Here is a 16976-nt window from a genome sequence, read left to right on the forward strand (position 1 = left end):
AAAGAGTGAAAGTATTATTAGTGCAAATGAAGGTTCATATTATTTTATATATGAAAAATGAGTTGGTTGGCCAAAGTACAATGTATACTAACTGAAATAAACACTATATAAAAGTCAAAACAATCATAAAAATGACAACAACAAAATACTCTAGGGTTGGATAAATCAATTCACAACAGTTGCGAGTCAACTTACAAGAGTCATGAAATCCAAGATTTCACTAGCATTATAAGTCGAGTCACATAAGTGTAAGTCGATTTAAGTTCTTAAAATGTTGTGAGTCGGTTTACAACATATGTGTAAGTCGATTCACAAGGTTTGGAACTTAAAAAATGATTTCAACAATTATGTAAATAGATTTACAAACCCATGGGTTGGTTTACAAAATTAAAAACCACTTAGAAATTGTTTTTAATGTATTCCAAAGTGTGCCAAATAGAATTAATGTATCTTCAGCATAACTTTTTTACTTTAATGTTTGTTTACATTTGTCGGGTAATGTACCTTCAATGAAGTAGTCTACAACTACAACCAAAGACTAGATTTGTCCTTGGGCTATAGGATATCAATCCCCCACCATGCAAACGACCACATAGACGTCAACACGTTGAGCTCTTTTGGATGAGCATGATGGACGTCGTCGGATGACTAACATTTGATGCATTCTTTTATGTGTTCTTTTGTGAAATCGTTTAAGGTTGGGCAATAATATATTTCCTTTAGGATTTTCCCGAGATTCCTTCGTACTGTTCCTTTAGAACATAAGCTATTTATTCATCATCTAAACATCTCAAAAGTGGGATAGATAACCCCTTTTGTATACTTGTCCTTCTATGAGTGAAAATTCACATGCCCTTTTGTCATACTAAGGAACTTTCTTTAAAGACCTCTATGAAGCCTCGATTAGTCACTTAGTGGAGCTCTCTCCGTCTACTACGAAAATGTTGATCATTTTGGTTAGGGAACCTTAGGACATCGGCCTAAGAGTTCTGCTCTTTTGAGATAGGCTTTATCTCTATTGATGGAAACTTGTTTCTTTTTGTTTTTTTACCTTTCACTCTGATCTTTGGCATGATATTACCCTTTTGATTTGAGGCACTACCCGTTGGGAGTTTGTTTTCATTTTGACGTGTTGGGCTCCCATTTCATCGGCCAAGTTCAAACTTGCTAAACATGTTGATTATGCCTGATTGTTCAAAGTCAAAAAAGAAAATATCAAAGAGACCTCCACTATTACTTTGTCCTTGCTTTCCAAGAGGATTTTGAATCTGCTCCCGTTTGGATTGGATGATACATTCACTTTATTGATGGTCTCAGGGTGTTGGATGTCATTTCTGCAAACTTACCGAGTCTCAAATTTAATGTCGAATTCAGAAAATTTGATAGACAATTGTTAGAACCAATTGGGGTTGAAGACCAATAATCCTTAATTATATTGATAGCAAAAATTATTTTGTGGGAACCAATTGGGGTTGAAGACTAATGAATTTAATTAAGTGTACAGTTTCGTTGTCATGAACCTTAAAGACCTTATGTTGCATCCCCTGATTATTGAAGAAGATAAACAAGGAAAACAAGACAATGCTATGGAAGATCTGCTAAAGTTGTGACTGACTCTGCTAAATACATTCTCAACGTGTCTCTAATGAATCTGCTAATACAAGTTCGCTTTGATAATTCTAGGTATAATGAATCTGGCAAACAATTGTCCTTTTGTTAAAGGCGTCAAGTCAACACTCTGAAGAAGTCAACATCCTGACATCCTTTTCTCTCTAAGTTGGACTTCTTATGTGTTTGAAGAAGTGCATGACATCTTATGAATATGTCGTTCTCTGGTCTTCTTGCTAGTTTTATCAATATACATTGAATCAATTATGAATACGAATTTGGGCAAGTTTTTAATGTTGATTCAAGATCTCTTAAGATTTGATACAAGTCATTATGTTACATATTGATTTCATGTAATCACAGCAACGGTCAGAAACCCTAATGACCTGAATGTTTCTCTATAAAGACACCGATGATCCACATTACACATATAGAACAAAAAAGAACATATTGTCGGCATACATAGCAATCCTTGAAAATTCTCGTATCAGTTTTTGAGTGCTAAGAAATCCTAAAATACTCTAAGAGCATACTTTGTAAATGTTATCTTGTGAGAGTTTTTTAGAACAACCTATTTAACCATTCTTTGTAACTCAACCTAGTAGTGGTTGCTATCGTCAACAACTTCACTGCACTAAGATAGAAGGTTGAGAAGACTTAAACATAGTCATGTTGACTAGTAGGTGTTTAATAGATGTGTGATACTATTTAGGATTAATGGATTAAATCATTCAGCGGGACCCGACGTAACTACTGTGTTGGTGGTGAATCAAAATAATTCGACTTGTTTTGTTTTCCTTATTTTTTTATATGTTCTTGCTTTTAACATCGCTAGTTTATAATTTGTTTTAATAATTTTATTTTAGCAAAATACAATTCAACCTCCTTCCCCCAAATTTTATTGTGTTTTTCTCTTTAGAACAACTCTGTTATTATCACTATTAAGTTTAGCCTGAATATAAAAAGGTTAAGGCTATATTTTCGATCCTCTGATACTATAGTTCTAGTCCCGACATTTCTTTTCTCACAAACTATAAATGCAGATTTTTCCCGATCGACATGATGCAACAATATTTTCTATCAACCAATTTATAAATGATGGGAATGGGATAGACGTCTTTGAGACATGCCTTGTTAAGAGTACAACATTTAAAATCGAAGTAGTATGCTTGGCTTATTATTCTTCTAAACAATTTTCTTTGTAGCTTTCGCTTTCTCGGAGAATTGTTTGCAACTACATGTAGTTGCAAATTACCCACTATAGTGTGGCAAGACAAGGAGGTTTTAGTGATAGAAGAAAAACAAGAGAGAGGTGGATTGCACGAATTAACTTTTCAGAAAGAATTTTTTTTTATAAAAGAACGGAAAAATTTCTCTTGAAAGCAAAAGGTACGTTTGAATGGGGCTGGAATGACAAGTTCTAATCATAAATGGTTTTAATGATAAGTTCGAGTACAAAGCAAAGTTATCTCTGCTCAAGATTTGGAAGGATAAGATTTGTACAATACATTTTGTACCTTTCACTAGGTTCTAAGAGCATCCAAAAGGGAAATAGTATTTAATTAGGTTCACATATATACATGATTTTTTTATAATATCTAATAAATATTCAACCACTTCAATTCAACATCTCTAAAAATATTATTAAATGAGTTTTATAGATAAATTTACATCATTATTAAATATTAAATGGAAGGAATATAATAAATCAATGTATTATGACTCCTTTTTTAATGGTAGAACTCATATGTTATAGAGAGAGAGGATACTTAAACAACCATAGGTAGCTATTATACAACTTTTTTAATCCACCAATAGAAATAGCTAATAAGTTGGGATGTCTATTAGTAAGAGAAACCACCGTTTGAGATGGTCTAAATAAGAGTGCTACATACCAATGACAACCAACTAAGCAATCGAATTTTCTAACTAGTTTCCACCAAGGCTCCTAAAGTGAAAAATTGGGATTGTAGCAAAGAGGAAAGCATCCTAAATTAAGTTTTTTTTTTCTTTTTGTTGAAATCAAGAAATTAAGCTATGTATATGTACGCAAATATAGTACTTAAGTAATTTTAGCTGTAAATCATTTTTATTATCTCTCAAAAACTTGAAACCAAATATGCATTCACTCAAGGAGATTATAGCATAAGATATGATGTCATACGTTAAGTGGTCCATTAAATTCACATGGATATAAAGATCAACAATACCTTGTCCTGTCCACTTTTTAAAATCCTTTCGGAGTATATCCCCTACTTGTAGAGAGGATAGGTCGTGTATCTTGTACTTTACTGAAAATAATCACATTGAAGATGGATGTAAGTGATTAAACCAAGTTTCCAAAAATACTTATAATAAAATATAAACAAAAATATTAATTAAAAATTAGTGTATTTAATTTTAAAAATAATAATTAAAAAGTTGATGTATTGATTTTATCATAAAAAAGTTATTTTTTAATTATTAATTTTATTTATATTTAATTCATAAAAAATGATAGATGTAGAAGTTTGCAATAGATAATAGGATTAATTACAATTTTAGTCTCTCTGTTTTTACTGATTTACGAAATTGGTCCATCTATTTTAGAAATCGTCAGTTTTGTTTTATTTCTCTAATTTTTTAACTACAAAATGATTACGTGAGATACTTAAAATAATTTGACATATGATAAAATAATTTAGAATGATTAACACCTATAAAATTGAAATGAAACCCCGTAAAAATTTAGTTTTCAACTTCAAATTTTTTTTGTATTTTTAATTTAATTATTGATATACGAATAATTAATGCATTTAAATGATTCTATATCATAGAATTGTATGTCATGTTATTTAAAATACGTCAAATCTTCATTTTTTTAGTTTAAAAATTTAAAGAAAATATTAAAATTGTTGAAAATAGGAGATTAATTCCTTAAATTAATAATAATAAAAAGACGAAAATTACAATTAAGTCTAAATCATATTTAATCCTTAATATATAGAAATTTACATGTGCTACAAAGAAAACTAAATTGATAAAGAAATGGTGTGGGACATACATAATTGGTAAAGACCATTGCATCCATAACGCCCAGCACCATTGATCAATAATGAAGCCATGTACTTATCTTTGGAGGTGCAACGTGGGTCCCTTAGATTCGCAGTATCCAAAAGGATGCCAGCTAACTGCAAAAATTTATAGTTGTAAACATCACATGCAATCTGGTTCCAATTCTGTTAAACAGACCCTACTATGCAATTAAAAAGAAATTTAATTTATGTTGGCATGTTTAACATTTTAGGATATTCCACAAACATAATGATATCATGACTATTATTAATAAAGATGATATTATTGTTAAAGGCATTAAAAGAAACGGTTTGTACATTTTAGATGGTTCTACCATAATTGCACAACTTATGTTGCTAGCTCAAATTTGCATTCATCTACTAGAATATGACATATGAGGTTAGCACATGTAAGTGTAAGAGGTTTAATTAAGTTATCAAAACAAAATTTCCTTAATGGTGACAAAATTAAAAAATTGGAATTTTGTGATCATTGTATTCTAGGAAAGTCTAAGAGGGCAAGTTTTGGTGTTGCCCAACACAACACCTCTAGACCTTTTGAATATGCTCATTCTAATTTGTGGGGGTCTTTCAAGGACAAAGACTCATGCTGGTTGTTCTTATTTCTTAACTATTATTGATGATTATTCTAGGAAAGTATGGATCTATGTCATTAAAAATAAAAGTGACACTTTTATGAAATTTAAAGAATAAGATATGCAAATTGGAACTTAAAAGAAAACTAAGCTGAAATGTTTAAGAACTGACAATCGACTGGTGTATCTTTCAGAGTAGTTTAATAAGTATTGCAAGGACTTAGGTATTCAAAGACATAGAACAGTTGTTGACAACCCTCAACAAAATAGCATTGTTGAAGGGATGAATAGAACAATCTTAGAAAGGGTCAGAAGTATGATCTTGAGTGTAGGGCTGCCTAAAACATTATGGGGAGAAGCTGTAGTTACATCAGTGTATCTGATCAATAGATGTCCTTCATCAACTATTGGATATAAGACACCAATTGAGATTTGGAATGACAAACCAGTTGACTACTCAGATATGAAGGTATTTGGCTCCTTAGCATTTGTTCACACAAGACAAGATAAATTGGATCCTAGAGCAAACAAATGTGTTTTAAATGGATATCCTAAAGGAATAAAAGGTTACAAGTTGTGGAGAATTGACCAAGGTGTACCTAAGTGCATCATATCAAGAGATGTAGTGTTTGATGAAACAAGAATGCCTATGATTGACAAAGAATATTCTTCGTTACAGTTCTGCAGAAAATGAGAACATTATCCTTTTTAGTGCTGTAGAAACGAAGAACATTGCAGAAACAGAGAACGTTCTCCGTTTGATAGTGCTTCAAACTACAATATTGAGAGTGTTCAGATTGAGGTGGAGTCACCTGAAGATCAATAGATTAATCATGAAGACATAACTTATACATCAGTTGATGATAATGCTGCAACAGAACCAGATTTGGCCAATTACAACTTGGTAAAGGATAGAGGAAAGGGTTATCAAGCCTCCAATCAGATACGGTCAAGTAGATTTAATTTATCATGTTTTAAGTGTTGTTGAAGATCTTCAAATAGTTGAACCAAACAATTACAAGGAAGCAATTAATAGTAAAGACAAGGAAGTTTGGATAACACCTATGAATGAAGAAATGTAGTCATTAGAAATGGACCAAACCTAGACTTTGGTTGATAGTCCTAAGAGTCAAAGGTTAATTGGACTAAAATGGGTGTTCAAAAGAAAGGAAGGCATTCAAGGACAAGTGAAGATAAGGTTCAAAGCAAGGTCGAGTGCAAAAGGATTGCAACTAAGGAGAATCATGTTGATGCCTTCCCCAAATCACTTTCACAAACTAAGTTCAAGCATTGCTTGGACATAGTTGGCTTCGACAAAGAGTAAAGCAGAGGCAATAGCATCAAGGACAATGATTGATTTATTTTGAAATTGAGTCAAGGTGGAGAATTATGGAGATATGCCTCAAATCAAATAACTAGTGTTAGTTATGATTAAGTATTGGTTATAACTGAAATTGGCCAATTTAGTTATGGAAAAGTTAGTTAGAGTTAGTTAAGCTAATGTGCCTTTAAACACTATAAATAACATAAAATGCAGTGTGTTGCATGGCTGGGAAACTGTGAGAAAGAAAGGAATATGTGATTCAGATTCATAGGAAATCAGAAATGACATTAAAGGAGAGTGAAAAGAAAGATTGAAAAGAGAAAGCCAGTATTGTTGGATTCTAGACAGTGATAGATACTAGGAGATCAATCTTAAAGATGCCTTAAATCTTGTAAATTCCAAGATTCATAGTGAATTGTCTTGCTTGCTTGTCCGTGACGTAGGTCTCATTAATTGAGGCTGAACACGTAAATTTGGGTGTTATTATTCTCTTATCTTTCTTTAATTTTTGTTTACTTTGATTTGAAAAAAAGTTTTCAAAACTCCAGAAACGAAAACGTTAAATGTTCTCCGTTTTCTGCATTTTTCAGCAAACGTTCTCTGTTTTCTATGTTTTCAGTTCTGGTCAAGAACGTTCTCCGTTTTCTACTGAAACGAAGAACAGTCTTCGTTTTAATTTTTGGTTTTGCAATTGTCAGTTTTCTGTTTTGTTCGTTAACTCTTGTTGCAGATCCTAATATTGTTTTAACAAGACCTTATGTAAAGTTAATTTGGCCTTATTTAAAAAGATATTCAATAGGGTATATATACAAATTAATTAAAATGACAAATTTTAAGGTTTGTGTGATTCTCTATTGATTAATACTTAAAAGTCATCTAAAATTCTAACGATAATGAATGACACTTGATTGATATTGATTCGACTATTGAATTTGGTTGAACATACTCTTTTTTCTTTATTTTTATCAACTGACGTCGATTAAGTTGTCTTAATTGTAAATAAGAGGAGGTTCTTGATGTCGATTGTAGTTATAGTTCCGAGTGACAAAGTATCGTTACATGATCTAACTCAAATATATAGTCTAACTCAAATATATATAATTTTATGTAAACATTATCTTTCACTTTGTCAAACAAAGAAAAAGTATATGTTGAGATATAATTATTTGTTAACTAATTTTAATGAGTTTCACTTCAATCAATTATATAGTCAGCCATTTAATTTTTGTTGAGATTTTAATCATAGGTAAGAATTTACTAAGTTCAAATTTTAATAATAAAGGCCGCTTTATTTGATACAAAGAAATAAAAGAAAAGGAACTTCAACTTTTAGACGATAATCATTTTGGAAGAATGTTGAAGAAGATTAGTGTTATCTTTATAAAAAAAGAAGATTAATGTTAAAGAAAAAAAATGTTCCCTTCAACCTTATTTATAAGCAAAAGTTGGTAAAAAAATTGATGTATTTTAGTTAAATTTATATCAAATATATTTTCTTTTAACTAACTTTATTTTATAAATAAAGTAGGAATACTATTCTAACTAAATTATTAAATATTATTAATTAAAAGAGAGAAAGTCATAGTTAAATTTAGGAACTTACTTTTCACAAATTACTTTTAAATTAATTCTTTTTTTTTCAAATGTTAATAATCTTTTTAAAGTAAAGAATATTGACAATAGAACTTATACTTTGGGGCCTATAGTTCTTGGGGCCTTGCCCTGCTCTATAGACCTAAACCAGACCGGACGAATTTTGCTTTATTGCCTTCTTGTTGTCCATCTGATCTAACAGGAAATATTCATCGTCGAAAAAAAAAAAGAAATATTTTGTAATTTTTAGTTTTGATAAAAAAAAAAACATAGGTGGTTAATCATCTCTCCTAATGTTTATTTAAAATATTTAAAAATACTATTAAAATAGATATTTTGATGAACTATTAATTTTAATTTTTCACCGTCAAATTGAGGATGTCACTGTGTGAACTTAAAATTTGATACAATATCGAAAATTATAGAAATCAAAAGAACAACCACAAAAAAAAAAAAAAAAAATTTAATTGAACAGGTAGCTGGCAAGGTTAAAGTTTAAGGCTCAAAAGTAAAGTTAAATTCACCTTTTTTGACTCAAAAAAAATCACATTTATAAAATGTAATTGAAATCATTATCAATTGAACCAACAATGGTTTCTTTTAAATTAAGAGTAAAAATAGGTTAAATCCAGTTAACATTGCAAATCTTAAAGAAAAAAAAAAGATGATAGTAATGAATGAAGATAAAGAAGGAGAAGAAAAGGACGAAAATTAATAGTTGTTAACTTCCATTGTTGCAAGACATTACAGCTCACAGGAAAAATCAGAAAAAAAGGAAAATAAATGTAAGAAAGAAAGAGACAGAGAGAACGAGTTTTAATTTTTAATTTTTATGTACTCTATATGCTAATATTATGCTTGGGTTTCACATGAATAAATTTTTCAATTAATTTGTAGGGGAAATGAATAAATGTAATTACTTCTATTAATTAATTAATAATAATAATAATCAATATGGTACTCTCGATAAATAGAAAGCTAGCCTTGTGGCTAAGGGATTCCGCCAATGTTATGGTTTTGCCATAATTTGAGTGTTTTTCCACCTTCTCACAAACCAATTCTAGAGTTGGATGCTCACAAGAAGGTTATTTCATAACAATTGATCATCAAACATATTTCAAATGTTAGTTACTTAAATTAGTTAATTAGTTACATTAACTAGTTAATAGTTAGTTATTATTTATCTAATTGACTATAAAAGTCTATAAACGTAGCATTTAATATAAATAACAATTTTTTTACTATTCAAAATAATTTTCTTCTACTTTTGTTCACTTTTCTAACTTAGAAAGAATTTTACATATAACTATATAATGGAAAAAAAGTAAAACACTCAAAATTTAGAGCTTGAAAGAAGTTGAAGTACCAGAAGTTTACTGAAGGATTTGCTAGTCAAAATTTCAGGGGAGTATGCTGCAAATTTTTCGGCTATGGCAGTACAACAAGAACTTTCCTGTAGTGATGTTAAACCAATTAACATATCAATTGTGACTCTGATAATCAATCAAGACAAGAATATGGTTTCTGTGAATTCAAATTGTCATTCCAAATTTAAGGTATTATTACCTCTCCTATTGTCACAGTTTTGACCCATGGATACACTGTCTCGCCCTGAACAATAACAGTTACAATGTATGCATATTATTTCAATTATCTCTGAAAATTTTAATAAAACCAAAATTGGGCTAGTAAATTAACCTTTCTGCAGTGAAAAATTTCAACCACAGCCTGCTTCAGTTTCTGTGGTCATATTGAACAAAATAAATATCCACACTTTCTAACAATTTTTAATAAAAGAGAAATGTTAATAGGAAATAGTTTATGCTAACCTCTTGCTTATTAGCAATCCTGCTGCTCTTCAAAAGTACTATTTTAAGACTTCCAAATAGATCATAATATGACATATCAATCTGTTTTCAATTAGATATCCACACAAAAAAAAATATAAAAATTGTGTATGACATTATAAATGTTAGGGAAATTTTCAAAATATATTTGGAATTCTTTAATAGCTATATTAATGTAGCAAAATTAAATAATTTAATATATCACTTGGTCAAGTGGTTGCAATGCTTGAGTTTAATTCAAACCAATGCATCTATTAAGTTATGAAAAGTTACAATCTTTCTCAAGAGTTGTTTTATTTCACCAATTGGTATGAGTTTAAGAGTTGTTTTCTTTCACCAATTGGTATAAGTATCTCTATAAATAGAGATACTTTAGATGCAGAAAGAAGACAAGATAAACAAGACAAATTAAATTTATGTTACATGAGTCAAGATTATGTCAAAAATATTTCTGAGTCATTTCTTCTTTTATCTAGTGCACGAGAGTAAGCGAAGGAACTTTATTCTGTAAACTATCACTGATCGATAGGCTTGATGTGAATGTGCAATTCACTTCAAGGATTCTAAAGTATCCTGAAGGGGATTCGCCGGCTAACCCGTTTGCATCCAATATATATATATACAAGCAATCCATGTAAAGAACGTTGACATGCTACTAATAAAGTATTAAAATATTTGAAAGGAACAATTAACTATAATTTAATTTATAGTGGATATCCTTTACTTTTGGAAGGACATACTTATGTCGGTTGAATAAATCATGTTGAGGATCATGCTTCCATAAGTGGATGGATCTTCAACCTTGGTGAATGTGCAATTTATTGGAGTTCAAAGAAATAAAATTGCATTATCGACACCACCATGGTTGCACAATTTACTGTTCTAGTTGCAGGTAGTAAAAAGGTATAATGGCTAAGAAATTTGTTGTATGAGATACCAATTTGACCAAAGTTAATGACATCAGTATCTATACATTGTGACAGTCAATATCCACTATAAAAAACATATAGCCAAATATATAATAGAAAATCAATACATATTGGTTTAAGACATAGCTATGTAAATGATTTAATGAAGTAATATCCATAGTGTTTGTAAGAATTGAAAAGTATCTTGCAGATCCTTTGACGAAAGGTCTGACAAAGGATATGGTATTGAAAACATCATTAGGGATGTGATACAAGCTCATATCTAGATAATCACCAATGGTGGAAACATCAACTCACACTTGAGTAGCATCAAGTCTTGAGTTCAATGATGAAAGTGCACTATTAGAGTCATTGAAGTACTTGACAATAAATACATCCCAAAAGATAAAAGTACTTGAACCATAAAACAAAAGTGGTAAGATGAGGTCTCCTCTTAATGGGCATATAGCATGTATTTGCTGGAATGTATAATTATGAGTGTATTTCTGATATAGTCCCCCTACATGAGAATGAAGTGGGCCGCTTCATAGAGTTCAAGAACTTGACTCTTAAATTCTCACGAAAAGGATATGAGACACAAGGCCTTATCAAATGTGTCATTTTTACAATTCGATCAATGGTACCGAGATTTCATGTGTAAGTTATGCACACTTGTTCTAATGAATGGTTGGTTCAAAGCTTGTCTACCAATCTATTTGGGGATGAGTGAAAACATAATTTACTAAGTAATGGTTCAAATCGTAAGATACCTTTATCTCAAACCATGAGATTTTCGGAATAACGGACTTGGATATATTTTGAAAATGGTGGGGGATTGTTAGGGAAATTTTCAAAATATATTTGAAATTCTCTAATAGCTATATTAATGTAGCAAAATTAAATAACTTAATGTATCACTTGGTCAAGTGGTTGTAATGTTTGAGTTTAATTCAAACCAATGCATCTATTAAGTTATGAAAAGTTACAATCTTTCTCAAGAGTTGTTTTATTTCACCAATTGGTATGAGTTGAAGAGTTGTGTTCTTTCACCAATTGGGATGAGTATCTCTATAAATAGAGATACTTTAGATGCAGAAAGAAGACAAGATAAACAAGACAAAATTCATGTTACATGAGTCAAGATTATGTCAAAAATTTTTTTGAGTTATTTCTTCTTTTCTCTAGTGCACGAGAGTAAACGAATGAACTTTATTTTGTAAACTATCACTTATCGATAATAGGCTTGATGTGAATGTGCAATTCACTTCAAGGATTCCAAAGTATCCTAAAGGGGATTCGCCGGCTAACCCGTTTGCATCCAATATATATAGATTGGTTGGGGCGAATCGAATCTAAAACTTAGTGTGATACACACGCTTTGGAATTTATTTGTGCAACTTTCATCATCATCAATTTCATTATCTTCTTGTTCAAGATTTGCAGTATACCCCCAACAAAAGATCCAACAAAAAATAAATTTTTACATGGACATTCAATATATTTTACTGTCTTTATTATATCATAATAATGCTTTTTTAAAAGTAAAATATTCTATAGGTAATTATAGTAAAAGTCAAATATTTTTAAAGTCAAATATTCAGTACATTATTCTATAGGTAATTATAGTAAAAGTTAAATATTTTTAATGATTTAATTGTTGTGATTGATTAACAATATAATTATTTTTACACTAACAATATATATAAATTAAAATATTATATATTTATATTAACTTATTGTAAGAAAAATTAACTATGAAAATCAAAGGCATATATACTTTTATACAACTCAAGAAACTAGGATCAAAATATTTCTTAGTAAGAAAAAGGATAAAAATTATAAAAATATGATTGTTGGAATTTATAGTTTAAATTAAACAAACCTCGTCTGCAAAAATTAAGGATGCTTGATCAATTTGACACGAATCAAGCAACCACATGAGTTCAACATGGGAGGCAAGATTTGCTCTGTTAATGTTGATAATTGGTACTATGCATAGTTGATCGCTTTTTGAAGTTAGATATATGTAGAAGGAGTACATGATGGTTGAAGCCACAGTTCCAACATCTGTGAACAATTTGCAAAAAATAAATATAAAAATCTTGAATACAACTCTTAGAAAATATATAAATATAAATTTCGTGATCGAAAATTACTTGATCACACTTAATGCTTAACCTCAAATAAATGGTTGAGAAGCACGCTAGAGTTCAACAAATAAAAAATTAAACTAAGAGCAAGATAAATTTTAAAATTGAATGAACGATACAAAATTGATTACACTTGATCTAAGATGTATTTATAGTGATTCTAACTAAACTAACAAACTTTTATTAATTTATAACTAACATTAACCAACTTGTGACTACATTTGTCCACAAGGTATCAATTTAATGGTAAGAATTTAATATTGTATCTTCAAGGACAGATTCAATCATATATTATCTATTTTAAAATAATCATTAATGTTATTATTATTAATAATAATTTTTCATTTTCCAGTTTTAAAAATTTTGTAACTACATTTTACAAACTTTAACAATATTCAATAAATCTCTAATTATATGTGACATAAAACCAATAGAAATTTATGACATTCAAACATCCTGGCTCTATCCATGTTCGCAAGATTCATTTATGGTAATAAGCTTTTGAGTTACACATTATTTACGGAGGTCCATATCGTGGGAACTAGATTCACACCTGGAAAAGACCAAAGTGGGATAATCATGATAGAGTCTTCAAAAAGCTTGATCGTGTTTTGTGCAATATTGCTTGGAGAATTAAATTCCAGGAGAATTTGGCCAAAGTTATTCCTAGGATTCCGTCAAACCACCACCCTATCATTACTTTATTTGAAGGGGAGTGTTATAATGGATGGAATCTGCCATAGTTTGAGGTTGTCTGTATTGCTCATGTTGATTTTTATAAAATGTTGAAAGAGCAATGGCAGGGGACCCTGATTTGATTCACACTCCCTCTAATCTCACTCCTCGCCTCAAAGCTTGGAATCAATATGATTTTGGTAATATTTTTAAAAGAAAAAAGGGCGATTTTGACCAGATTGATTGGTATTTAGAATAGCCATCACTATGGCTATAGTACTTTTCTTGAAATTTGGAGTTAGAGCTGCAAGAGTAGCTTGCTACTATTCTGTATTAAGAAGAGTGCTTATGGTTTCAGAAGTCACATAGCCAATTCATTGAGGATGGAACCGCAACACAAAGTAATACCACTCCAAAACTATCACTAGAAGTAGGAAGAGCAAAATTTTGATGTTGAGAAACGACAAGGATACTTGGATAAATTTTTTCGACAATATTATATTGATCTTTTTCACATATGGTAAATCGAGGTGTGAGGAGATTTTCTTTCAGAATACCTACTCGGATAAGGTGGTAAACCATCATGATACTTTGAGTGCCACAATCAGCTTTATGGAGTGCAAAAAAACTCTTTTTATCTGGGCCCCAATAAGGCGCTTGGTGAGAATGGCTACCCTGCTCTTTTCTTCTAGAATTTTCAGGAGACAGTTGCAAACTCACTCTTCCAGTATGCAAACCAAGTTTGGGTTAATCCCTATATTCTCTCTTTTATTAACAATAACTGTAATGATTCCTATAAGTGGCAAGCCTGAGTATGTCTCCTAATTTAGACCTATTTCACTTTGTAATGTTATTTATAAAGTTGTATCTAAAGTTGTCAATAAGATTAAGCCTCTTTTAAATGATATAATCTCTCTGTACCTGTTGAGCTTCATCTTAGGTCGTAGTATTCATCAAAATATTATTGTGGCTCAAGAGATACTATACGTCTAGAATGAAAGGTAAAAATATGTTTATGTCCATTAAAATTGACCTGGACACAGGTTATGACCGCCTCAATTGGAACTTTATTGAGAATTGCATGGAGGACTGTAGGTTTCCTCCTAAACTCATACAGGTCATTCATCACTACATCTCATCGCCCTCTTACAAAATTTTGTGGAATAAGAACAAAACAAACTTGTTTAATCCTTCTAAGGGTATAAGACAAGAGGGGAGTGGTAATATTACCCACCTGCTCTAGGTGTGACAGAGAAACAGAAAACTTCACATGTGTTATGTGACTGCATCTATGCTACCTAGGTATGGTTTCGTTTTATTCCTTCTAATTGGACTTCTAATTGTAGGGATTGGATCTCTAGCCACCGCAACAACCAAGGGATTGGAGCAACCAACATTCGATGGAAGACAATCTTCATATCTACATGGTGGTTTTTATGGAGGTGGCTGAACAGAGCTATTTTTGAGGAAGACTTCCAGTGGTTGAACAATCTGATGCATATGATACTAAACTTCGCGATAAACATTGATGACTTTACGTTACAGAAGATCCATCATGTGTCTCATCATAGAGAGACAACCTACATTGGTTGGAAGAACAATGAGCAGCTTTCAGGTTGTGAGGGTCTTTTTCACAATGCTGACGGGAGGTGGCTCAAATGGTACATCAAAACAATTGGGGCATGTGAAGCTCTACATGCGAAAATGTGATGAATGTAGCTTGGTTTAGATATGGCGAAGAGGGATGGGATCACTCACCTCGTTGTGGAAAGTGACTCCAAAACCTTAATAGATATGCTCACAGGGAACTGTAGTTTAAAGAGGCCTTTTCCCCTTTTTGATGTGTCGTATTAGTGAACTTTTATCTCTTAATTAGAATATTCAAGTCATCCATACTTGACGGAAAAAAAATGAGATGTACTAATTGACTTGTTCACCTTAGTTTATCTTTAAATTCTTTTGTTTGTACCACCGTAATCTACCTAGTGATCTTCACATACTGCTTTTTTATGATATTTTCAGAACTTGTATGCTAAGAAATGTCCATCTAGTTGTTTAGTTTTTTGTTTTCTTCAGACCTTTGGCCCTCTTTTGTACAAAAAAAAATGAGAGAATATATATTTTATAAAATAAAACTACGAAATAATTTTATAAAATAAACCGAGATTTAAGAAAGAAGAAATTACCAGCATCATCTGATCCCAATACAACATGTAAGAATTTCCCAGGTACACCAGCATTTACATCATCCTTTCTTGCTTTTAAAAATGCATTGAGTTTGTCAAAACTTTGACATGATTCAACAATTTCAACTTGTGGTGATACTCCATTATAATATGAAGCTGCAGATAGTGGAAGCATAATGTTTGATAGCATTTCTTTTCTTCTAGTCACAGTGTATGTCTTTTCTATATGTGTTATTATTATAGGTGAACGTAAAGGCTTTTCATCATGATCAGCTTCACTTTCAGGATGTTTTGTATTATCCTCATGTTCAATAGTCTTAGACTGAATATGAGCAATTTTGAAGGGATCAACTTGATCACCTTTGCTTAAAATGCCATCAAATAATGGATTCTCTCTAGAACGAATATATGGTTCCTGCAAATAATTATGGATTCTCTTTATATTTCAAAATTGAGATTAGAGAAATAAAATAAGGATCTCAATTGAAGATAATATATAACTGCATGTTTGTGTTGGTTGAATTACAAATTTGAGACTTAATAATATGTTTTGTCCTAGTTGGGTGCTATCAAACCGAATTGATTTTATCAATTTATTCTAACTTGAAGTTAAGCGTTGTCGCTTTTGAGTCAATTTTTTTTACATTGAAATGTTGAGCTATGTAATTTATATTTTTGTTTGAAATATGTTTAAGATTTGTTCATTAATTTAGAATTTGACATGCTTTTATTACAATATGCTTGCATTTTTTTAATGTTAATTTGACTAAAAAGTAATAATTTTGTCACCAAATATTGTTGGTATTCTTCAAAGATCTTCAACAAATAAACTTGACCCTATCTTATTCTTACTTGACTTGATGAAAGTTGTTGATATTGAAATAAGGTCATTATCAAAATATTGAAGAAGTCGTAGGTTTTGATAAAATTTTGTTGTCAAACATATACCTTTAATGTCTATTATTTGATGGGTTTTTATTTTATTATTATCATCATGATGATGAGATAATTCTAACTATGGACTTGAGAGGGAAAG

At 30.7% G+C, this 16976-nt stretch overlaps 1 protein-coding gene across 1 annotated transcript in view; it reads right to left on the reverse strand.

Annotated features, from left to right (window-relative positions):
- LOC101490741 (uncharacterized) overlaps positions 1-16976 on the reverse strand; it is a 29317-nt gene that overhangs the window by 11156 nt on the left and 1185 nt on the right. Inside the window, exons 2-9 of the mRNA XM_027335679.2 lie at positions 15941-16355; positions 12812-12996; positions 10004-10084; positions 9873-9914; positions 9741-9785; positions 9541-9627; positions 4652-4778; positions 3819-3899 (exon numbers count right to left, since the gene is read on the reverse strand). Coding sequence (XP_027191480.1) covers positions 3819-3899; positions 4652-4778; positions 9541-9627; positions 9741-9785; positions 9873-9914; positions 10004-10084; positions 12812-12996; positions 15941-16355 — 1063 coding nt within the window. The remainder of the gene's footprint in view (positions 1-3818; positions 3900-4651; positions 4779-9540; positions 9628-9740; positions 9786-9872; positions 9915-10003; positions 10085-12811; positions 12997-15940; positions 16356-16976) is intronic.

This window comes from Cicer arietinum, chromosome 6 (genome assembly GCF_000331145.2).
Source record: "Cicer arietinum cultivar CDC Frontier isolate Library 1 chromosome 6, Cicar.CDCFrontier_v2.0, whole genome shotgun sequence".
In the NCBI taxonomy this organism is placed as follows: Eukaryota; Viridiplantae; Streptophyta; class Magnoliopsida; order Fabales; family Fabaceae; genus Cicer; species Cicer arietinum.